The sequence below is a fragment of the Mirounga leonina genome, unplaced genomic scaffold (genome assembly GCF_011800145.1).
Source record: "Mirounga leonina isolate KUSES-001 unplaced genomic scaffold, KU_Mleo_1.0 Mir_106, whole genome shotgun sequence".
Classification (NCBI taxonomy): Eukaryota; Metazoa; Chordata; class Mammalia; order Carnivora; family Phocidae; genus Mirounga; species Mirounga leonina.
Genome location: NW_023270232.1, coordinates 4403957 through 4428539, shown reverse-complemented (window position 1 = coordinate 4428539; position 24583 = coordinate 4403957). Strand labels below are relative to the sequence as shown.

The 24583-nt window shown below is 40.2% G+C and overlaps 1 protein-coding gene across 6 annotated transcripts in view; it reads right to left on the bottom strand.

The window, feature by feature from the left end:
- Nucleotides 1–12909: 12909 nt before the first annotated feature.
- LOC118018008 (cell division cycle and apoptosis regulator protein 1) overlaps nucleotides 12910–24583 on the bottom strand; it is a 105735-nt gene continuing 94061 nt past the window's right edge. For all 6 annotated transcript variants that reach the window (XM_035016474.1, XM_035016469.1, XM_035016460.1 and 3 more), the window contains 6 exons: nucleotides 17905–17987; nucleotides 17428–17574; nucleotides 15652–15772; nucleotides 15381–15566; nucleotides 14433–14638; nucleotides 12910–13771 (listed from right to left, as the gene is read on the bottom strand). In XM_035016474.1, coding sequence (XP_034872365.1) covers nucleotides 13712–13771; nucleotides 14433–14638; nucleotides 15381–15566; nucleotides 15652–15772; nucleotides 17428–17574; nucleotides 17905–17987 — 803 coding nt within the window. In that variant the 3' untranslated portion in view covers nucleotides 12910–13711. The remainder of the gene's footprint in view (nucleotides 13772–14432; nucleotides 14639–15380; nucleotides 15567–15651; nucleotides 15773–17427; nucleotides 17575–17904; nucleotides 17988–24583) is intronic.

The following is a 24583-nucleotide window of genomic DNA, read 5'->3' as shown; positions in this document are numbered from 1 at the left end:
TTCTCCCTCTCCCACTCCCCCTGTTTGTGTTCCTGCTTTCACTGTGTCTCTCTCTGTCAAATACATAAATAATCTTAAAAAAAAAAAAACACAATCTTTTGTCCTATCCAAGCAGATGAAGACTGGCTTCTGAGGAAACAGGAACTGATCTATTTAAGATTTTATTTATTTGAAAGAGAGCACAGAGCAAGAGTGAGAGAGACTGAGCAAGCAGGGGGAGCGGCAGGCAGAGGGAGAAACAGGCTCCCCACTGAGCAGGGAGCCCAACGTGGGGCTCGATCCCAGGACCCTGGGATCATGACCGGAGCCGAAGGCAGACGCTTAACCACTGGGCCACCCAGGAGCCCCTGATCCGCTATTTATTAAAGATAGAATCTTCACTTATAACAAATCCTTAATAATTTAACACAAAAGCACCGCTGGAGCAAAGCTGAATGCACGGGAAGTCAGAAGCTGTGGATCACAGCTCGTACCTCTAGGCTTCAGCTTCCTCAGGGGATTTTTATGTGCAGCCTGCTGGAGGTCTCAGGCAACCAAGAGTGAACCATGATCAAGCCTTAAAACAGAAGCAAAGTAACTGTGGAGCTAAAGGATGGTAGAATGTAGAATTCTCATTTTATTCCTAATTCCAATTCTTACAGTGAGGGTTGGTTGCCTGATACTCTTCTGGAAACAGTAGCTCAAAGGTTAAACATTCGCCTCTTGGAAGCATTTCCAACAGCCAAGTGACAGCCTCCTGAGTTTGCAAAGCTGATAAAAACCCTGGAATAAATAACAGATGGATGTGGGAAATGGCCTAAATGTACCCCAAGGCTAGTATATTTTATACCTTAAGAAGAATGGCTCAAAGTAGGTTTTAATTAAATATTTATGTTATAGTCAGAAACAGCAAGTGGTCTTTGTGGGGCCAGCGCCCGGCTTTCAACAGGCCTATCTATCTCACCAAGGAAATGAATGGACATTAAATATTTATTCTACACATGTTAAAAGTAGACTCTGCTCTTTCCCTGCCTGAAGGAAGATAAAAAGGCTAGAGATAACCAGTGAGCTGCATTTGGAAATACAATCTTATTTGAAAAATAAAAGGAAATATAATCTTATAAAAAGACTCGGAGGCCAGGTTCAACTAGGAAGCAGATCGGAGGTTTTACGAAGGTGAGATGATGTGAAATGTTAAACCCTTTATCATTTACCTGAGGAACATAAAGAAATAACTTTGGGTTTTCTTGGGTTGTATTTTCTCACCTTTAGAATGGGGAAAATCACATGATTTTTTTCTTTTTCCCACAGCATAAACAATTGTTTAAAAAAGAGACAACAGGGGCGCCTGGGTGGCTCAGTCGTTAGGCGTCTGCCTTCGGCTCGGGTGGTGATCCCAGGGTCCTGGGATCGAGCCCCGCATCGGGCTCCAGCCCCGCATCGGGCTCCAGCCCCGCATCGGGCTCCCTGCTCTGCGGGAAGCCTGCTTCTCCCTCTCCCACTCCCCCTGCTTGTGTTCCCTCTCTCGCTGTATCTCTCTCTGTCAAATAAATAAAATCTTTAAAAAAAAATAAAATAAAAATAAATAAATAAAAAAGAGACAACAGGGAGAGCCTGGGTGGCTCAGTTGGTTGAGTGTCCGACTCTAGGTTTCGACTCAGGTGATGATTCAGGGGCTTGATCTCAAGCCCTGTGTGGAGCCCCACATGAGCCCCGCCTCGAGCCCCACCTAGGGCTCTGCACTCAGCAGGGAGTCTGCTTAAAGATTCTCCCTCTGCCCCTCCCCCATCAAATAAATAAATCTTTATTTAAAAAAATTTTTTTAGATTTATTTATTTGAGAGAGGGAGAGTCAGAGAACAAGCGGGGGTGGGAGAGGTGGGGCGGGGGAGGGCCAGAGGAAGCAGCGGACTTCCTGCTCAGCAGGGAGCCCAATGCAGGCCCCCATCCCAGGACTCTGGGATCATGACCTGAGCTAAAGGCTGATGCTCGACTGAGCCACCCAGGTGCCCTAAATAAGTAAAATTTTTAAAGAAAGAAGACAACAGGCCCCAAGTGGAATCATTTGTGCTAAGCCCACACTATCAAACCAAGACTTACTACCTAACTTAATCAGTTTTAACCTCTCCCAGGAGTAGAATCTTAAACTAGTCAAGCTGGAATTACCTGGTCAACTCTACTGAGGTAATGTGCTTGATAGAACCCTGCCATCCCCTAAAGGAAGGTGACCTTGCCCCAAACAGTCCACTCTGCTAGGAGCTTCCTTGTCCTGCTCCCAGCCCTTTGGAGTTCCTTTTTATTTGCTAAGTGGAATGCTGGCCGATTCATAAATCACTTTAGAATAAAGCCAATAGAATATTTAAAATTTACTCAGTTAAATTTCGTTTTTTTAAAAAAAGATCTGAGAGAGAGAGAGGGAGAGAGTGCAAGTATAGGGGGAGGGGCAGAGGGAGAGGGACAAGCAGACTCCCCATTGAGCAGGGAGCCCGACACAGGGCTCGATCCCAGGACCTTGACATTATGACCTGAGTCAAAGGCAGACGCTTCACTGACTGAGCCACCCAGGACCCCTGAATTTTGTTTTTTAACACTACTAACTGCTATATCAATTATCCAAACTCTTATAGGACTGTTGCAAGGGAGAATTTGTCTTAGCTTACTAATCTCAAGACTAATTTATGTTTTTGGTTTATCTTAAATCGGAAAATTTAGAATATTTTGTCTCTTTACATGTGAGAACGTTGAAAAAGTTTTAAACTCCAAGATAAGTATTACAATAACCTCTATTTAATGGCTTCCTATAGATTACACTTCAAGTTATTCCCTGCCTATTGGAGCGCCTGCTGGCTCAGTTGGTAGAGCATACAACTCTTGATCTCAGGGTTGTGAGTTTCAGGCCCATGTTGGGTGTAGAGTTTACTTAAAAAAAAAAGTTGGAGCGCCCGGCAGGCTCAGTCAAGGAGCGTGTGACTCTTGATCTTGGGGTTGTGAGTTTGAGCCCCGCATTGGGTGGAGATTACTTAAAAATTCTTTAAAAATCTTAAAAAAAAAGTTATCCCCTGTACTTTATGAAGTTTCATTTGCTTGAACTATAATGGTACAATATCAGTTTTCGTTGGATCACATGCATATGTAACCAAAGGTGAATCCACCTGATTTAGTAGCTTAGAGAGTTTTTAGGGCAAAGGTCATGAAAATACAAATAAATACCAATTATAAAAAATTGTTTGGAAAAAGTTCAATTCTGAAGTTAAATTAATTCCCCAAATTTGATAACCTAGAACAAACTTCATATGAAGAGGCACCTGCGGGGCGCGTGGGTGGCTCAGTCATTAAGCGTCTGCCTTCGGCTCAGGTCATGATCCCAGGGTCCTGGGATCGAGCCCCGCATCGGGCTCCCTGCTCAGCGGGAAGCCTGCTTCTCCCTCTCCCACTCCCCCTGCTTGTGTTCCCTCTCTCACTGTCTCTGTCAAATAAATAAATAAAATTAAAAAAAAAAAAGAAGCACTTGCTTAGCCAATGTTAATAATAATGAAACTGTAGTAGTGCAATAAAGGATAGAAATTAAAGTGATACGAGATTCTTTGATGTTAGGTCCAAGGCACATGTGTTCTAAAACTGATGAATTAGAAAGCCATCTGCTCTCAAGACACTGTAAAACAATGCCAAGAGCCAAATATTTAAAAAGTGATTGAGATATCTAAACCTAGACTTAAAATATATTTTTTAAAGATTTTATTTATTTATTTATTTATTTGACAGAGAGGTCGAGAGAGAGCCCAAGTAGGTAGAGCAAGAGGGAGAAGCAGGCTCCCCACTGAGCAGGGAGCCCGATGCAGGGCTTGATCCCAGGACCCTGGGATCATGACCTGAGCCGAAGGCAGACACTTAACCGACTGAGCCACCCAGGTGCCCTACAGACTTAAAATATTCTTAAAGTTTAAATACATGAGTAAAGAATAGATGTTTTAAAATGCCCACTTAGGAAATATGAGGGGAGAAATTACCCAAAGAGAGTAAGCCAGAATCTACAGTTTCTCCAGCAATGTCCACAATAAGATTTTTGTTACCATTAGAAGGAAGTTCTCCCAACATATTCATGCACTTTACATGAATAAAATTTCTTTAACACACAGATTCACAAGAGTTTAGGATTTCCTATAGCAAACACAAGGTTTTGCCCATTGGTCTTGAATTTGCTTATGAACAAGAGTACTGCAGGTCCTTTTTTTTAAAGAATTTATTTGAGGGGCGCCTGGGTGGCTCAGTGGGTTAAGCGTCTGCCTTTGGCTTGGGTGATGATCCCAGTGTCCTGGGATCAAGCCCCGCATTGGGCTCCTTGCTCAGCAAGGAGCCTGATTCTCCCTCTGCCTGCCGCTCCCCCTGCTTGGGCTCTGTGTCAAATAAATAAATAAAACCTTTAAAAAAAGTCTACATTAAAAAAAAAGAATTTATTTGAGAGAGTGAGAGAGAGAGCACGAGTGGGGGGGGAGGAAGGGGCAGAGGAGGAGAAACAGACTCCCCATTGAGCAGGGAGCCCATCTTGGGGCTCAATCCCAGGACCCAGAAATCATAACCTGAACCATTGGCAGAAGCTTGTTTACTGACTGAGCCACCCAAGTGCCCCTACGGCAAGTTCTAAAACAGAAAATTTAACTGGAGCTAGAGTCTTACATTTAGAATGGCTGGGTTCTTATTTTATTCCAAATCCAGATTTACTCTTGATTTCACCCAATTTGAAATTAGGCTGACTCACACTAACAAAATATATTAAACATATAAATGCTTACTTTTGATTAATAAAAATTTGTATAACCACTCAAGGTTAAGCCTACATTTCAGCCCTGCCTAGCTATAAGTAACAGAAACGTTTAAACTGTCGATTTAGACTCACCAGGTCTCTGAGCTAATTTGTCTGATAACATGGTAGGAGGAGTTCACCACCCCAGTGGACAGGAATTAAAACTTTCATTGCCTTAAATGTGGTGTGAACCCAAATGCCACCACCCACATCAAGCTCTCGTCTTCAATCAAATCTTCAATCTCGTCAAAATCTGTACAGATGAGCCTCTACCTTGGCTCCTGGCCTCCACCTAAGTTGTTTGCAATGAAGCTGGGGCCCCAGGTCTGAATTCTGCCTCTGTGGTTGGGGTCCGGATAGTCCGCAAAATCCTCTCTTCTTTAGGGACCGGACTTTGTCTTCACGGTCCTGCCACCAGCTGTGGTCTAATTCAAACTGATCAATTTCCCTGGAACTACTGATTTTCAGTACACAGCCTTGCCATTTTCCTGGCCTCTCCACTGTCAAAAATACTTTGTTGCTTACTGTTTACCCCTCCCTCTACTAACCATCTCAGTTCAATTTTTTCCCTCTCAGCCCAGCAACCTAGTGTTTCTGCGCAAGCCAGCTGATGGGCCCCCTTCTCCACCTACCTGTTCTCCCAATCAAGCACTTAAGCACCTTCACAAACTATTATGCTTGTCAGCCACCCAGCAGATGGTGGGGACCACACCAACCACACAGATACTCCACCTTAGTAGATTATGTTCATTATATGATACCTCACAAGAGAATTATAGTCATGTCAGTTTAAGAGAAGTAACACAAAAAAACTATGAAAAAAAAAAGGATTTTCCCCAGCTTATCTGTTGCTTAAGTAGTTGTGATACTTCTCTTAAAGAAACTATGTCAAAGTAGCTTTTCAGGTGCGCCTGGGTGGCTCAGTCAGTTAAGCATCCAACTCTTGATTTTGGCTCAGGTCATTATCTCAGGGTTGTGAAATCTAGCCCCACGACAATCTCTGCACTGGCCTGGAGCCTGCTTAAGATGCTCTCCCCGTCTCCCACTACTCCAACCCCGCTAGTGCGCAGTGTCTCTAAAAACAAAATAAAAAAAAAATTTATTTTGGGGCGCCTGGGTGGCTCAGTCGTTAAGTGTCTGCCTTCGGCTCAGGTCATGGTCCCAGGGACCTGGGATCAAGCCCCACATAAGGCTACCTTTCAGGCAGGAAGCCTGCTTCTCCCTCTCTCACTCCCTATGCTTGTGTTCCATCTCTCGCTGTGTCTCTGCCAAATAAATTAAAAAAAAAAAAAAATTATTTTTCTAAGGAATCTCTACCCCCAACATGGGGCTCAAACTCACAACCCAGAGATCAAGAGTCGCCAGGCAGACGCCCCTCCTGGAGTTTTTCTAAAAATCACGTATTACGGGGCGCCTGGGTGGCTCAGTCGTTGGGCATCTGCCTTCAGCTCGGGTCATGATCCCAGGGTCCTGGGATCAAGCCCCGCATCGGGCTCCCTGCTCTGCAGGAAGCCTGCTTCTCCCTCTCCCACTCCCCCTGCTTGTGTTCACTCTCTCGCTGTGTCTCTGTCAAATAAATAACATCTTAAAAAAAAAAAACACTACAATTTAATAAATAAATAAATAAATAAATAAATAAATAATAAAAATCACGTATTACGTATGGAAACCCACTATGTGTACCTTAGGGAGGAGGGTGCCTAAGCATGTTAACCCAGAAGAGCAGCAGAGCAGTACCTGATGACTTGTTAGAAATGCAAACTCGGGCCCCACCCCAGACCTTCTCAATCAGAAATTCTGGAAACGAGGCCAGGCAATCTGTGTTTTTTAAATAAGCCTGTCAGGTGATTCTGCGGCATACCAGTTTGAAGAACCACTGCCTTAGTTTAGGCATAATGATCACATTCAAACTCCATCATTAAGGGGCTCGAATAAGGAGCTGACTCAGGGACTTCCTTAAGTAGTACCCTATCGAATTATCTGATATATGTCCTCTATATACACAAGAAAAACAAATACTTTATGGTCCAAAGTAGTTTGGGACGAAATCTTCTTTCATGTATAAGCCTGAGGCTTGTTTTGAAACTAGTGAGCACCAAGAGCAGGTCAATTTTCCCCTCAAGATGAGTAATAAGTAGGCAATAATGTTTCGACTTAGTCTTGGTTTATACCCAGTGTCTTGGTATAATTATCCTTGGCCCCCTCTTCTCAAAATAAGTTCCCAGTACAGACAATAAATTATGGCCTAAATATCCCCTTAGTAATAAGTCATAAAATAAGGCAGTGAAATGTGTGATTCTTGAAACATTCTCATTCCATTATGTCTAATAAAAACAATTTGTAAAGATATTTAGATGTTAATTTTAATTTTCAAAATATTCTGAATACAAAATTATAGTGGGAAGGGAAACATTTCTTTCCTGGAACCCACAGACATAGCAACTATTTTGCAGTTAAACCAGGAAATGTGCTGCACACTACATGTCCAATAGAGGAGGCTTTTATCGTGCCTCTAATTACTGTGATCACTTCAATCCTTTGCTTAAAACCATTTTTTTTTTTTTTTTTTTAGAGAGAACATGTACGTGCATGCATGTGGAGGGGCAGAGGGATAGGGAGAATCATAAGCAGGCTTTACAGAAGTGTAGCCCAAGGCGGAGCTCGATCTCATGGTCCTGCTGAGATCATGACCTGGGCCAAAACCAAGCGTCCGATACTTAAACCAACTGAGCCACACAGGCACCCCATCAATACATGTTTTTTGTCCTTAGTTTGACTTTATACCCACCAGGAGCAAACCTAAATGGCTTCTGACAATGAAAACCTCAGGTTATCTCAGACCCAAAAAAAGATTCAGTGCCATCTCAGCATTAACTTGTGGATTTGCAAAGGTCTCACGAGAGGAGTACGCTGGGCTGGAAAGGCCACATGGAAGAAGTAGGGGAGGAGTATAGGACTGTCAAAGTGCTCTGAGAGGTTAGTATTCTGTCAAACCCTTATGTATAGTTCCCACTGTAGCATTTTTAATAAATTCTAGTCAGTATTTAAGAGATCTATGTAGCCAAGAGAATTCAGGCTCTGAGTAGCCTCTTAAGGGTCAATTATTACCTGGATCAGAGAGCTCACAAAGATTGGCCTGGATCCAGCCAACCACAGAAGATAGGATTCTTTTCCTGCTGGAAAACCAATAATTCTATCTAGGTATCTAAACAGAATATCTTCACTGTTTGCTACACACATGTAGCATTATCTCTTTTCACCAAATTCTTTTTTTTTTTTTTAAAGATTTTATTTATTTATTTGACAGAGAGAGACACAGCGAGAGAGGGAACACAAGCAGGGCGAGTGGGAGAGGGAGAAGCAGGCTTTCCACCGAGCAGGGAACCCGATGTGGGGCTCGATCCCAGGACCCCGGGATCATGACCTGAGCCAAAGGCAGATGCTTAACGACTGAGCCACCCAGGAGCCCCTCTTTTCACCAAATTCTTTAATGCCTTGTGGGCATGGATATCCAGGGTAAATTCCTTAGTACCTTTATGATAAATTTCTGTCATATTTAATAAGCAAACTCATCCATGTTTAACATATTCCAAATTTTTCTTCAGCAGAAAATGAGAATTTTTTTGCTTTCTACATAAATACTGCATTTTTTTTTTTTTTACCAGAAAGAAGTGACCACCTCTGTATTAAGGTTCAACACAATACACTGTCACTGTGGCAGAAGTCCCTGTTTTATCCTCTAGATTTCAGGTAAGACTCTAGGTTGTGGCCCAGAGACTAAGGCACTTGAATTTTTTAAAGATTTATTTGTCAGGGAGAGAGAGAGAGCACAAGCAGGGGGAGCGGCAGACAGAGGCAGAGGGAGAAGCAGGTTCCCCGCCGAGCAAGGAGCCCGATGCAGGACTTGATCCCAGAATCTCGGGATCATGACCTGAGCTGAAGGGAGATGCTTAACCAACTGAGCCACCCCCCAGCACTTGAAATTTTTGTACAAATGAAGAATAGGGGAAGTTGAAACTCTTGGGACTGACGTGGTCTTTGGTCCTGTGTCCAAGATCGTATGTCTCTACTAGTGCTAACAGTGAACATTAAGATTTACCAAAATGTAAAAGCATCAAATGTCTTTCCTCCTAAGTCTACCTTTGGCAGTCTCCAAAGCTTGACCCCTCAACAAAGGTACGACCGTATATGCTCCCCACTCTTAGGGCTGAGAGAGCAAGGCCCAGGGGTACACAATTGATGGAAAGTTCTCTCCAAGTCATGCACTTGTGCAGAGGGTGAGGTGCGGTTACACAGCAAGACATGCAATGCTACTGTGAGACTCAGGATGCACAGAGAGAGCAGATGAAAAGGACATCAGCTAAATCGGTTCCACTTAGCCCGGCGCATCAAGTTCAGGGTCTTTACGTGCTTCTTTTGTTTCCCACTTTTACTAAAACAATGTTTTCCAAGGAATTACTATTGAGGACTGAATTATTTAGGTTTCACTCTGCTAAAACATATGAGGTGCAAGAGTCCTATGTTAGTTCTTCTTAACTCTGCCACCATGATTTTGGAATTCGAAGTGTCAGTTGATTCTGACTTTATATAAAGAATTATTTATTTGAGAGAGTGAGTGAGCACAAGCTGGGGGGGAGGGAATGGAGGGAGAAGCAGACTCCCCGCTGAGCAGGGAGCCCAACGTGTGGCTCAATCCCAGAACCCTGAGATCCCAGGCACCCCCTCTTTTGCCACTTTAGAGGATGTCTTGCATTTATAATAGGATTAATGTTCTTTTTTACTTCATTAGTAGAATGATCCATGTATTCAAGCTACAAGACTTTATGATTAAAGTTTTAGAATTGTTAGGGTAAAAGGCAAGGGGACTTGAAATCTTAAAGTGGTACACAAATGACTAAGAAGTTGAAGAATTCTATATAGTCTCTGAATAAACACTTACTCATAAGCCAGTATTAGTTATCTCTAAGTAGTTATGTAATAGGTTTCTGTTAGGGATCAGATCATGTAAAATATTAAAAAAGATATGTGGCTGAATAGTACTCAACATTTTTTTTTTGAAGATTTTATTTATTTATTTGAGGGAGAGAGAGTGAGAGAGAACATGAGCGGGGTGAGGGGCAGAGGGAGAAGCAGACTCCCCACTGAGCAGGGAGTCCAACACGGGGCTCAATCCCAGGAGATGCTTAACTGACTGAGCCATCCAGGCACCATAGTACTCAACATTTTGAGAGGAAATGAAACGTGTACATACATAAAGTCTAATAAGTGTTACTTAAAGGATTTTTTTGTGTTGTTACAGTTTTACTAGGATTTAGGCAAAATTCACTAAGAAATACTAACTTCTTAAAATTTCAATTGTTCTACAATGACTGAATCAAGCATTAGAAATGCGAAAACAGGGGGCACCTGGGTGGCTCAGTCGGTTGGGCGACTGCCTTCGGCTCAGGTCATGATCCTGGAGACCCGGGATCAAGTCCCGTATCGGGCTCCCTGCTCAGCGGGGAGTCTGCCTCTCCCTCTGACCCTCCTCCCTCTCGTGCTCTCTGTCTCTCATTCTCTCTCGCAAATAAATAAATAAAATCTTAAAAAAAAAAAAAAGAAATGCGAAAACAGGGGCACTTGGGTGGCTCAGTCGGTTAAGCGGCTACCTTCAGCTCACATCATGATCCTAGGGTCCTGAGATAAGCCCTACACAGGCTCCCTGCTCAGCGGGGAGCCTGCTTCTCCCTCTCCCTCTGTTGCTCCCCCCTGCTTGTGCTCTCTCATTTTATCAAAAAAATCTTAAAAATAAAAAAATGCAAAAACAGGCTTCCAGAACATAAAAAGGATGAGAAAATAAAACTGAATGTTATCATTGTCCTACTTTATTATTTCTATTATTAATTTTTTTGACTTGGTCAATGTCAGAATACAGTACAAGGACTACATGTTTACTCCTGAATATTCAAAGCTGTTTAGAAAGGCAAAAATAGGTCGCTTATCTTTCCTCCATTTTTTTCTAAAACCAACCTTTTCTCTATGTACCACGCTTTTTCTTCCTTTTTAAAAAAAGATTTATTTATTTTAGAGGGAGACAAAGATCGAGTGTGCGCCTGTTGGGGGTGGGGCAGAGGAAAAGGGAGAGAAAGAAGCTCAAGCGGACTCCCTGCTGAGCAAGGAGCTTGAAGAAAGGCTCGATCTCATGATCATGACTTGAGCCAAAACCAAGAGGCAGATGCTTAACCGACTGAGCCTCCTGTGCCCCCTTTTTCCCCCTACCTTAATAATCTCACCTTCCACTGAAATTATTTTATAAAAAGTTTACCTCTAAATAATAAAATTGAAAGATTTATACTTTTTCTCCATTCTCCCAATATTACTCTGCTTTAAATATCTGGGAAAAAGGGGCTCCTGGGTGGCTCAGTAGTTAAACGTCTGCCTTCGGCTCAGGTCATGATCCCAGAGTCCTGGGATCGAGCCCCGCATCGGGCTCCCTGCTCCGCAGGAAGCCTGCTTCTCCCTCTCCCACTCCCCCTGCTTGTGTGCCCTCTCTCACTGTGTCTCTGTCAAATAAGTAAATAAAATCTTTAAGAAAAAAAAATCTGGGAAAACTAAGTCTGACAAGTGTTACAATTACTTTCTCATTTACAAACATACTCTACTAAAGAACTATACTCTTCACTTTTAGTTAAAAGTTTATCTCCACAATTTTCCCTTGAGAAAAACTTTCCAACTATCCAGAAATGTTTCATTTTACCTTAAAGATGGAGAAACATTTATACAATAATTATAATTATGGATCAATCAGCAATCTATCTTCAGGGAAGTTCAACAAACCATAAACCAGAAAGAGCAATTTAAAACAAAAATTGGTTTGAAAGAACTTCAGGTATTTTAATCTATTTTTTAGTAAGAGCCATGTGGATTCAATTTAGCTTAAGACATGTGTAACACAGCACTTATATTCTCCTATTAATCTATTTGGGAACACCTACCCATTAGTCTAGCAAAATAAAGTAACGCAAAATGTAATAAAATAAACCCTAATATGACACGTATTTCTATGACAGAGAAATAGTCCAGTAAGGGTTATTTAAATACAAAAAACCCTAATCATCTGCTAAAGATGTGATTCAGTTTTCACTAGTGTTATTTAAAAGACATGTCATGCGGCAACTGGGTGGCTCAGTGTTAAGTTAAGCGTCTGCCTTCAGCTCTGGTCATGATCCCAGGATCCTGGGATCAAGCCGCAAGTCGGGCTCCCTGCTCAGGGAGCAGCCTGCTTCTTTCTCTCTCTCCTCCCGACTCCCGCTCTATCTCAGTCTCTAATAAATAAAATCTTAAAAAAAAAAAAAAAATTAAGGGTGCCTGGGTGGCTCAGTTGGTTAAGCATCTGCCTTCGGCTCAGGTCATGGGTCCTGGGATTGAGCCCCACGTCGGGCTCCCTGCTCAGCAGGGAGTCTGCTTCTCTCTCTCTCACAAATAAAATCTTTAAATAAATAAATAATTTTAAAAGGTGCCACTAATCGTGTATTTCTTCCCCCTCCCAAGATTTTAAGTAATCTCTACACCCAATGTGGAGCTCAAACTTAAAACCTCAAGATCAAGGGTCACATGCCCTACCAACTAACTGCTTGCCTCCTATATTTCTTTGGACCAGAGTTTTTCAACCTAAACCCTACTGACATTTTGGGGTGGATAATTCTTTTTAAGACTTTATTTATTTACTGAGAGAGAGAGACAGCACAAGCGGGAGAAGGGGCAGAGGGAGAAGCAGTCTCCCTGCTAAGTAGGGAGCCTGACACAAGGTTCTATCCCAGGAACCTGGGATCATGACTGGAGCTGAAGGCAGACACTTATCCGACTGAGCCACCCAGACACCCCTGGGTAATTCCTTCTTGTTGAGGGGCTGTCCTATCCAACGTAGGATGGTAGCAACATCCTTGGCCTCTAACAACTAGATGCCAGTAGCATTCACTCACCCAGCTGTGACAAGCAGAAGTGTCTCCAGACATTGCTAAATGTCCTCTGGGGCAAGTTCACCCCCTGTTGAGAACACTGCTTTAGAGTATATCACATTTGCTACCCTTTTCATTCAACAATTAATCAACTCTTATGAACCCACTAAAATTCTGAAGGAAGTACACAGACTAATAAAAAAATTATTTTTAATTGAAGAAGGCTTAACTTAAGACATCATACTGACATCTACTGGCTTGGTGCTAAACTGTACATTTGACATATACTGCATTTAAAAAAAAACCCTCAAAATTAAAATATAGGTGCTATTTTGGGAAAGTAGAACAATTAATTGAAAGCAGTAACATTAACATCAGTACTATTCGTTTTTTGTAAATTCTAACATATATAGTAACAATGGTAATTGTCTATTACTTTCTTAGTTTTTGATGTACTGTCTTTTGGATGATTTGAATTTTTAATGAATAGTTTAGAGACTGATAAGAGGGGATTTTTTTTAAGACAAGTAAAAAAGTCTGATTCAAAAAACTTGCAAAAAATTAAGCAACATGCTATTTTATGATTTATACTGAAATTTTAAAAGACTAAAAAATTTATAAAAACCTAATAATGATAATTCTATAAATAAAACTGCACTTTTCTAAGTATTTTAATAAAAGACATTTTGTAATTAAATACTACTATCAATTAAACTGATGAACTTTATTGGGGTTAAAACTATAACAAAGTTCATCCTAAAACATTTTGCAATGCAAAATTATTTCACTCAAGGAGTGTTTAATAATTTGAATGCCAGGAATTACAAGCAATTTTCAAAAGCAGACTCTTCACATTCATAAAACTTTATACATCATTTGAACTAACAGATATTTATACTACTAAAATCAAACATGCATCACTTTCAAACATTCTTGTATCATGATTTTATATATTACATTATTTAACACCATTCCTCATCACTACATGTATTTTATCATACACCTGCACCATTCTCCTTGGATTTCTGATCTTTATCTTCATTCTTGACATTATCCTGTAACATAACAGACAAGGAAAAAGTATATTTAATTAGATTCTCTTCAATTTAACTTTAAAATTAATAAACATTAGTAAACAGACACTCGAGATGGCCCATTTTGCCATCTATAAAAAATTGACACTGGGGGCAACTTACAGAAGAAACCCCTCAATGAGGATGTGGAAGACATCTCAATTATTCTAGTTAGTTTATAATGGCATTGAGTTACAGATTTTTTTAGTGACAAAAAATACTAACACATTGATTTTGATAGTACCAAAGAGTTTCTCAACTCTGCCCAACAATAATGGCTTTAAAAAGAAGTAAATGGTTTTATTTTCCTCAAGTTCAAATTCAATTCACTCTCTAGTTCTGAAAGAAATACAAAGAAAACTTTTAAGTTTTCCAGAAGTTTCAAGAAGTCTACATACATAAACCATGTTGACATTCCAACTAAGTTCTAGAATAATACAATCTTTTGGAAATTGCTTTTGATTCATCTGACGAAGGAAAGAATACCCAATATTTGCTCTGAGAAAACCCACTAAGAGATTACGACATTAAAATTTGTCCTACATCTACCACTGCACCATTGTACAATGACATAAATGACATTAAAATTTCCAGGGTTAAAAGTTGAAACAAACTGAAAATATGAAAGTATAAAACTGCTAACCTTCTTCAGTACAGTGTGGATTTCATCCATTACTGTAGATAAGTTTCTGATTGTCTTGTTGAGTTGGTTTTCAAACTGCAAATTCATGTTTTCTGAAATCTTTAAGTTTTCTTGTAACTGATTAAAGTCCTTTTTAACTTCTCTGAGTTCACCTGAGAGGCTTTTGTTGGAATTCTCCAAATTTAATATGGTTTTTTCATCTTCATCTGTTAAAAAAAAAAAAAAATTCAGAATTCACCATCTTACCCTTTAAAATCTCCAATTTAATTATGAGGTTAAAAATATGTAAGGAAAGGGTGCCTGGGTGGTCAGCAGGTTAAGCGGCCGCCTCTTGATTTTGGCTCAGGTCATGATCTCAGGGTCCTGAGAATGAGCCCTGCATCAGGCTCTGTGATCAGCAGGAGTCTCCTTGAGGATTCTCTCCCTCTACCCCTGCCCCTTCCCCCGCTTGCATGTTCTCTCTCTCTCTTAAAAATAAGTAAATTTTTTTTAAAAATTTAAGATAATATTAAGGAAAATAAAAAGCAGTTATAATTCCTTAAAATGTCCACAAATGTCAGTTATAAAGCATGATGCAATATACTCACTTCATTTAAATTAAGTTTTACCTAAGTATTACTTCTAAACCCAGGTTCCACTTTTAGATGATTGTATGGGATTAGAGAAAGTAGCAAAAACTGAGAAAAACTAAGTAGAACTAGGGGAGGATTAAAAAAGTGCAGAACAACAACAAAGGAATCTAAGAATGCATATGAAAATCTAAGACAAATTCTTATAATGCTAAACAATTTTATAGCTTTTAATGGTCAAAAGTGAGTTGCATAATGTGCCTAAACTAAAATACAAAGTATGGATATGCACGTGTACCTAGCTATGTATATATGTGTGTACACATATATATTCCAGCAGGGTTTTAAAAGTACTGAAATATCCAATGCTGTTCCTTACCCGTTTTTTCTTCTAGCAACTGCAGCTTCTGTTCTACTTCAGCTCTTACTTTTTCACTCTTTTCCAATTTTTGCAAGAGGCTTCCTACATCTACCATTGCACCATTGTACACAATAAGACCAACATTTTCTTCCACATCCTTTGATTCTTGTTTTACTATTGGTGTTGGAAGTAACAATCGGTTCCCTATAAAATAAAATAGATCATATTTTATTTACTTTTTTCTTTAATAATTATAAAATGACATAATCTCAAAATAATATATTCAAACCTAGCATATCTTCCTGCAGTGCTTCAGACTCTTCATGGTTTTCTTCATCTTTTGAGGTGTCTGTTAATTTCCGGTAAAAGCAAGACTCACGGAGTACTACTTTATTAAGAAGCTTCTTTACCTGTCATACAAGCAAGTGAACAAAAACATGAGAATACATTTTTGATTATACTTAACTATGTTCTAATTTTCACATATGATAAACATCAATGGCATCTGTGTTGTCAGGTATCCTCTTCCGCTCAAACACTTGAGTTTTTTAGTTTTGTTTTTGTTTTTAAAAAATTTTGACCTGAGCCGAAATCAAGAGCTGGACGCTTTAACTGATTAAGACACCACCTGTGTTTGTTTGTTTTTTTTTTTAAGATTTTTCATTTATTGGGGTGCCTGGGTGGCTCAGTCATTAAGCGTCTGCCTTCGGCTAAGGTCATGATCCCAGGGTCCTGGGATCGAACCCCACAATAGGCTCCCTGCTCCGTGGGAAGCCTGCTTCTCCCTCTCCCACTCCCCCTGCTTGTGTTCCCTCTCTCGCTATGGCTCTCTCTGTCAAATAAATAAGTAAAATCTTAAAAAAAAAAAATTTTTTTTTCATTTATTTCTTTGAAAGAGAGAGAGTATAAGCAGGGAGAAGAGGCAGAGGGAGGAGAAGCAGACTTCCCGCTGAGCAGAGGAGCCTGACGCGGGGCTCAATCCCAGCACCCTGGGATCATGACCTGAGCTGAAGGCAGATGCTTAACTGACTGAGCCACCCAAGCGCCCCAACTTGTGCATTTTTTAACTGTCTTCTCTATAAACCTAAAATTCGAATTATCATTTGAAAAGATTTTTGTTAATAAAAAACATGTAACACTGATAGAAACACTAAAGCAGGGCGCCTGGGTGGCTCAGTTGGTTAAGTGACTGCCTTCGGCTCAGGTCATGATCCTGGAGTCCCGGGATCGAGTCCCGCATCGGGCTCCCTGCTCGGCGGGGAGTCTGCTTCTCCCTCTGACCCTCCTCCCTCTCATGCTCTCTGTCTCTCATTCTCTCTGCCTCAAATAAATAAATAAAATCTTAAAAAAAAAAAAAAAAAGAAACACTAAAGCATACACTAAGGTATATGTACTGGCTGACTCAGTTGGTAGAGCATGTGACTCTAAATCTCAGGGTTGTGAGTTCAAGCCCCACACTGGGCTTGGGACCTACTTAAAAAGCTGGGGGCGGGGGGGGGGCACCTGTATGGCACAATTGGTTAAGTGTCCAATCTTTGATTTCGGCTCAGGTTGTAAATCAGGGTCCAGAGATCTAGCCCCATGTGGGACTCCATGCTCAGTGTGGAGTCTGCTTAAAAGACTCACTCTCCCTCTGCCCCTCCCCACCCCCTGAGTGTGCATGTTCATTCTCTCTCTCTCAAATAAATAAATCAATCTTAAGGAGAAAAAAAAAAGGTGTAGGAGCACCTGGATGCCTCAGTCAGTTACGCGTCTGTCTTCAGCTTAGGTCATGATCCCAGGGTCCTGGGATCGAATCCTGCATTGGTCTCCCTGCTCAGCAGGGAGCCTGCTTCTGCTTCTCCCTCTCCCTCTCCCTGCTACCCCCCTGCTTGTGCTCTCTTTCTCTCTGTCAAATAAATAAATAAAATCTTTTAAGGGGACGTTTAACTTTTATTTTACGCATTTCAATATCTCTTGACTATCTCTATTAGCCTGTATTACTTTCATATTTCAAAAACTCAGAGATTAAAAAGGTAATTACTTAAAATGGCTTTTCATTTTAAATATTCATAAGACAGATTACCTGAGCCCGAGAAAGATGTAGTCCAAGAGTATAAAGTATTTCTTCCAAATCCTTTTCAAGAAGATAACCACAATGGCTTTGATCAAAATAAACAAATGCCATTAACAGATCCCTGTTAATTGTGATCATCTGAGTCTTTTCTTTTTCCTAAAGAAAATGCAGAATAGTACATAATCTTTACCCCTATAAAGTGAGAAATTGAGACTATGTCCATATAAGAGTTAAAAATATGAAAAGACCTTTGCCTCATGTTACAAGTTAAAATGAGCTCATCTTGTTTATGTGTACAGGAGAAAAGAATAAGACATACTGGTTATCTGAGATAATTACAAATTTAACAACTGGCTGAATTTTGCTCTGAGCGGTAATATGTAGATATATAAGGACCAATAAACTTCATGACAGTGTTATGCTTAATAAGTCTGGATTATGTGAGAAATGGAACTTATTATGTTATAAAGAATATTCAATAAATACCTTATCTTTAGAGGGCCTCTCCTTGCAGTACCTGTTGATATCTCTTTTGTCTTCTCGTTTGTTTATTTCTTCCTCATCCCGATCTATAAAATCAATACAACAGCAACAAAATACTCATTAATACAGATATTTTCTACTACTGTAGAGATCAAAAATAGTTTTCTGTTACTAGTAAGTTTTCCAAAAGACACAATGAAAAGAAATACTGTATGAATAAAAATGGATTGGACTGGGGTGCCTGGCTGGCTCAGTCAGTAGAGTATGTGACTCCTGATCTTGGGGTTGTAATTCTGAGCCCCACGCTGGGTGTAGAGATTACTTAAAAATAAAATCTTAAAAAAAAATATATATATATTTATTTTTTTTTTTCTTAGAGAAGAGGGAGAGACAGAGAGGGAAGGTAGGAGGGGGCACAGAGGGAGAGGGAAAGGGAGAATCTCAAGCAGACTCCCCACGCAGTGCAGAGCCTGACGTGGGGTTCCATCTCACAACCCTCTGAGACCATGACCTGAGCTGAAATCAAGAGTTGGTGTGTAACTGACTGAACCACTCAGGTGCCCCAGAAAATGAAGAATTATCAAGAATAAGAAAAGGAAGAAATGTATGGAGGCACTAAAAGAAGGAAAAAATTTGACTTTAAATCAAATAATTTAATTCCATAAAAATGTGAAGGACATAGTTCAAAAAATGAGTAAGTTTTATATATAAAATTGGAAATTATAACACAAATTTAAACAAAACAGAGCAAGGCATGTTTTCTAAAACCTAAAAAGAAAACTAGTCAATGCAGTAAAACTAACTGCAGATAGATTACTGCAAAATAAAACAGTATGTGAGGAACTGAGATGTTCTTAAGATAATTAAGAAAACCTAATTAACAGTGTTAATATTCAGATTTATTTACGCTAACATTCTATTCCATGTTTAGAGATGGGACTTGGATAAACCATTTTTTTTTTTTAAGATTTCATTTCATTCATTCATTTTGGATTTTAAGTAATCTCTATACCCAACATGGGACTCAAACCTACTACATACAAAGATCAACAGTTGCATGATCTTCTGACTGAGCCAGCAAGGTCCCCTGAACTGTACACTTCTAAATGGATGAGATATACAATATGTGAATTATATCTCAACAAAGACATTTTTGTAAAAGGGAAATAGGCAAATGGTCTAAAGCTGGATTGTGGTGATGGTTTAACAAATCCATAAAGTTATTAAGAATGATTAAAGTGCACATTTAAAAGTAGTGAGTTTTGTAGTATGTACTGGCATGTAAATAAACTTAAAAAAATGTGTCCTTGGAACCGATTTCTCTCATATATGCTATAGGACATTAAAGGTTTATTATTGTGGATAAATTAATTCATTGCTAAGAGCCTCAGTTTCCTCAACTATAAAACAGAGAAAACAACAGCTTCTGAGTAGAAGTGTAATTACGAATAATTTTTATCAAGAGTGTACGATATACTACACAAGGGTAAATTTCTTCCCTTTATTAACATTTTATAGACATGATCCACCTTATTTGAGTATTTAACTTGAAAGCTATTAATTTCAAAACTTTGTCTCCCTTGGAACATAGATTTTTTACGAATAAATAAATCCCATCACACAAAAATATACCGATTGTAGCAGCAATCGTGTCCCTTTATTTTCCCCCCACATATACTACTACCCATATGAAACACATTTAAAGGAACATACTATCTATAAAATACTACTTTATGGGGGGCCTGGGTGGCTCAGTCGTTAAGTGTTTGTCTTCGGCTCAGGTCATGATCCCAGGGTCCTGGGATCGAGCCCCACATCGGGCTCCCTGCTCCGCGGGAAGCCTGCTTTTCCTCTCCCATTCCCCCTGCTTGTGTTCCCTCTCTCGCTGTGTCTGTCAAATAAATAAATCTTAAAAAAAAAAAAAAAAACAGGGGCGCCTGGGTGGCTCAGTTGTTAGGCGTCTGCCTTCGGCTCAGGTCATGATCCCAGGGTCCTGGGATCGAGTCCCACGTCGGGCTCCCTGCTTGGCGGGAAGCCTGCTTCTCCCTCTCCCACTCCCCCTCTGCTTGTGTTCCTGCTCTCGCTCTCTCTCTCTCTGTCAAATAAACAAAATCTTAAAAAACCAAAACTACTTTATCATCTTTTTCAATGTCATTAATCTTCCAACAGTTTTTTCAAAGGCTGCACAGAATTTAACTCCATGTCTATAGCAAAGTATATTTAAATAATTGTCTATTATTAAACATTAATACAGGGATGCCTGGGTGGCTCAGTCTGTTAAGCGTCCAACTCTTGATTTTGGCTCAGTCGTGATCTCAGGGTTGTGGGACAGAGCCATGCTCCCCACTCTGTGGGGAGTCTGCTTCTCTCCCCCTCTTTGCCCCCACCCCACCAACTCTCTCTCTAGAACAAATAAATCTTTTTTTTTTTTTTTTAAAGATTTTATTTATTTATTTGACAGAGAGGGAACACAAGCACGGGGAGTGGGAAAGGGAGAAGCAGGCTTCCTGCTGAGCAGGGAGCCCGACATGGGGCTCAATCCCAGAACCCTGGGGTCATGACCTGAGCCGAAGGCAGATGCTTAACGACGGAGCCACCCAGGCACCCCAATAAATAAATCTTAAAAACAAAACATTAAGACCAATTCTGACGTTTTTGTTTTATAGACAATTATGGAATGAACACCTGTGTTGATTTAAAGTATAACAGTTGACTGACATTGCCAAATTTATGTCCAGAAAAAGTGCAACAACTTAAAATGACTGCAAGAGTGATAAAAGAACTCTTCTCCTTACCCTTGTTTATTGTTAAACTGACGTTACCTTTTATTAAAATCTTTTCGTCAAGGGGGGCCTGGGTGTTGCAGTCAGTTGAGCATCTGACTCTTGGTTTCAGCTCAGGTAGTGATCTAAGGGTCGTGGGATCAAGCCCTGTTCTCAGTGTCCGCACTTACAGGAGCCTGCTTAAGACTCTCTCTCCCCCTGCCCCTCTCAATACATAAAATCTTTTTTTTTTTTTTTTTTAATATATAAATCTAAAAAAAAAAGGGGGGGTGCCTGGGTTGCTCAGTCGTTAAGCATCTGCCTTCAGCTCAGGTCATGATCCAGGGCCCTGGGATCAAGCCCCGCATCAAGGCTCCCTGCTCAGCAGGAAGCCTGCTTCTCCCTTTCCCACTCCCCCTGCTTGTATTCCCTCTCTCGCTGTGTCTCTGTCAAATAAATAAAATCTTAAAAAAAAAAAAAACTTCATCAAATTGATTGGTATAGACTTGTTATATGCTCCCGATTACTAAGAAAATTCAACACCACTTTAGACATTAAATGGCATTGTATTTTCATTTTTTAAAAAAGTCACTATTCTACTTTTCTACTGGAAAAAGAGTGGTCTTCAAGTAACTTGATAGGATTATGAACTATAAAGTATGGGGGAGAAAAAACTATGATAACATAAGCAAGCAGCAACTGAAAATACCAGGAAAACCAAAAAAGAACTATAATCCTATCACCCTGTTTGGCTTTGCAGTTTATGACATTTGGATATTTAGACTGCTCCAGGAACTTGCAATATATATATTATCAGCAAAGAGGAGACAAAAACCCCTCTTTTTCTAAGATTTTATTTAAAAGAAATTTTTAAGATTTTGAAGTAATTTCTACACCCAACGTGGGGCTCAAACTTACAACCCCAAGATCAAGAGTCGTATGCTCTACTGACTGAGCCAGCTAGGTGCCCCCCAAACCCCTCTTTTCCTTATTAAGAGCTTATATGTATACAAGTGGGAAGACAGACAATAAGTAAAATAAGTGAACAGTATAGCAGAATAGGTTATAAGTTCTGTAAGTAAAGTAAAATAAGGAGGGATCAAGAATGTGTACCGGTGGGGAAGATTGCAATTTTAAATAGGGGTGGGTGCAGAGCAGGCTTTATTGAGAAAGTGACAGTTGAACAAAGACCGCAAATGTGAAAGAATCAGGAAGGTGGATCTCCGGTAGTTTGCATGCAGAAGGAATTGTCAATGCAAAGGTCCGAATACAGGGGCATACATAACGGGTTCAAGAAAGTCAGGATGCCTTGGGTGCAAAGAGCAAGTAGAAGAGAGAGGTAAGAAATGAAATTAGAGGCTTGATTTCGTGGAGTCTTAGAGGGCACTGTAAACACTGGCTTTTTACAGAGTGAAATGGTGAGCCACTGAAGGAATCTGAAAACAAATGAAAGAAATCAAACAAATAAATGAAATGACTTAAATTTTACAAAGGCTGTTCTGGCAATCGTGTTGAGAAGAGACTTTAGAGGAGAAGGGAGTAAGCAAGGAAACCAGATAGAAGGTTTTTATTTTTTTTTAATTCTTTTATTTTTTAAAAGATTTTATTTGAGAGAGAGAGAGACATGGAGCACAAGACGGGGGCAGAGTTAAGAGGGAAAAGCAGATTCCCTGATGAGCAGGGAACCTGATGAGGGGCTTGATCCCAAGACCCTGGGATCATTACCCGAGCCGAAGGCAGATGCTCAACTGACTGAGCCACCCAGGCACCCCTAGATAGGAGGTTTTTAAAATAAACTAGGCAGGAGACAACATGGCTTGGATTAAGGTTAGATTAGTGGAGCTGGTGAAATATGGTCTGTTTCTGGATATGTTTTTAAAACAGAGGCAATATGACTTCCAGATAGATTGGAAATGGGAGTATGGCAAAAATAAATGTTTAAGATGATTCCTAGATGTTAGCGTGAGCAACCTGAAGGATGAAACTGCCATCAAACTAGTAGGGTAAAGGCTGATCAGGGAGCCCGATGTGGGACTCCATCCCAGGACCCTAGGATCATGACCTGAGCCAAAGGGAGAAGCTTAACTGACTAAGCCACCCAGGCGCCCTAAAAAGATTTTTAAAGTCTCAAATCTTTATGGAGATTGACAAGTACTCAGTGGTACTTCAGAGATACTTTATGGCCTACATCTATAAGTCGTCGGGACATTTATTGTTGTCGTTGTTTTTAAGTGACCTCTGTGCCCAACGTGGGGTTTGAACTCCTGACCCTGAATCAAGAGCTGCATGCTCTACCAACTGAGCCAGCCAGGCATCCTTAAGTATTTTGAATATCATTCCCATTGGTAAGTGTCTTTTATTAACTTGGGTGATAAACAGGTGTTTATTATCATTAGTCTTTATTTTTAATTTTTTTGGTAAAGATTTTATTTGAGAGAGAGCACGAGCCAGGGGCGTGGGGTGGAAGAGGGAGAAGCAAACTCCCCGCTGAGCAGGGAGCCCTACCTGGGGCTTGATCCCAGGACTCTGGGATCATGACCTGAGCCAAAGGCAGACACTCAACTGACTGAGCCACCCAGGCGCCCCAGCCTTTATTTATTTATTTTTTTAAGTTTTTTTTTTTTTTTTTTTTAATTTAATCTCTACATCCAATGTAGGGCTCAAATTCAGGACCCAAGATCAAGAGTTGCACACTCTGGGGCAGCTTGCTTCTTCCTCTCACACTCCCCGTGCTTGTGTTCCCTCTCTCTGTCCAATAAATAAATAAAATCTTAAAAAAAAAAAGTTGCACACTCCACCAACTGAGCCAGCCAGGCGCCCCTAGAATATATTCTTCTTTTTTTTATTAATTATGTTACATCACCATACAGTACTTGATTAGTTTTTGATGTAGTGTTCCAAATACATTCTTCTTTAGCAAACTAATTTTAGTATTTTTTTTTTAATTATGGAGACTGTCAAACATGCAAAAAACTATACACAGTATGTTCTTCCTTAGAAAACTATGGAACAACAGGGACTGTTATACCTTTATGACATAGTTAAATTAACATGTTCAGGGAAATACATTCCTCAAGTTGAGTAAGTATTAATTACACAGAGAACATATGATAATCAAAAATAAACATGTCTTGGGGTGCCTGGCTGGTTCAGTTAGTAGAGCATGCAACTATTGATCTCAGGGTCATGAGTTTGATCCGCATGTTGGGAGTAGGGGTTACTTTAAAAAAAAAGCACGTCTTTAAAAAATCCTCTCATCTATCATACACAGATGTCAGAGGGCAGAACCTAAGCGTCTGTAGGTTGCACACTTTGGTACCAGATTGACTTTTTTGTTCTTTATAAGAAAGACCGAGGGTGCCTGGGTGGCTCAGATGGTTAAGCGTCTGCCTTCGGCTCAGGTCATGATCCCAGGGTCCTGGGATCGAGTCCCGCAATGGGCTCCCTGCTCCTTGGGAGCCTGCTTCTCCCTCTGCCCTTTGTCTCTCTAAAAACAAAACAAAACAAAAAAAAAAAAGAAAGAAAGACCGAGTACTCCACACTGCGAAGTAATTCCTCCCAGGGTTTTTGATGGTTTTACTTTCAAAACCAGGTCCAATGAGCTTTCTGAACAGCTGGTGTAGCTACAGAGAAACCAGCTTCCTTTAGAGAGCAGGACTTTGGATGGGGAGGACAAAATCCCTTCATATTTGAACATCTTCTAATTGCTTATTTATTGTATTCTGCAGTATGGCGTAAGTATAGAGAAGCCATCACCTCAGAATGCAGCTTAAAAAATTTTTTTTTCCTCTCAACACCATGATTCCTTTAACAACATGTTTCCAGCATTCCCAGGTAATCCAAGTTGTCCTACAAAAAACCCTTGGATTAGACATAGGGGGGTTTGGCTGGTGTTAACAGAAGGGAGGGCAGAGGTGATG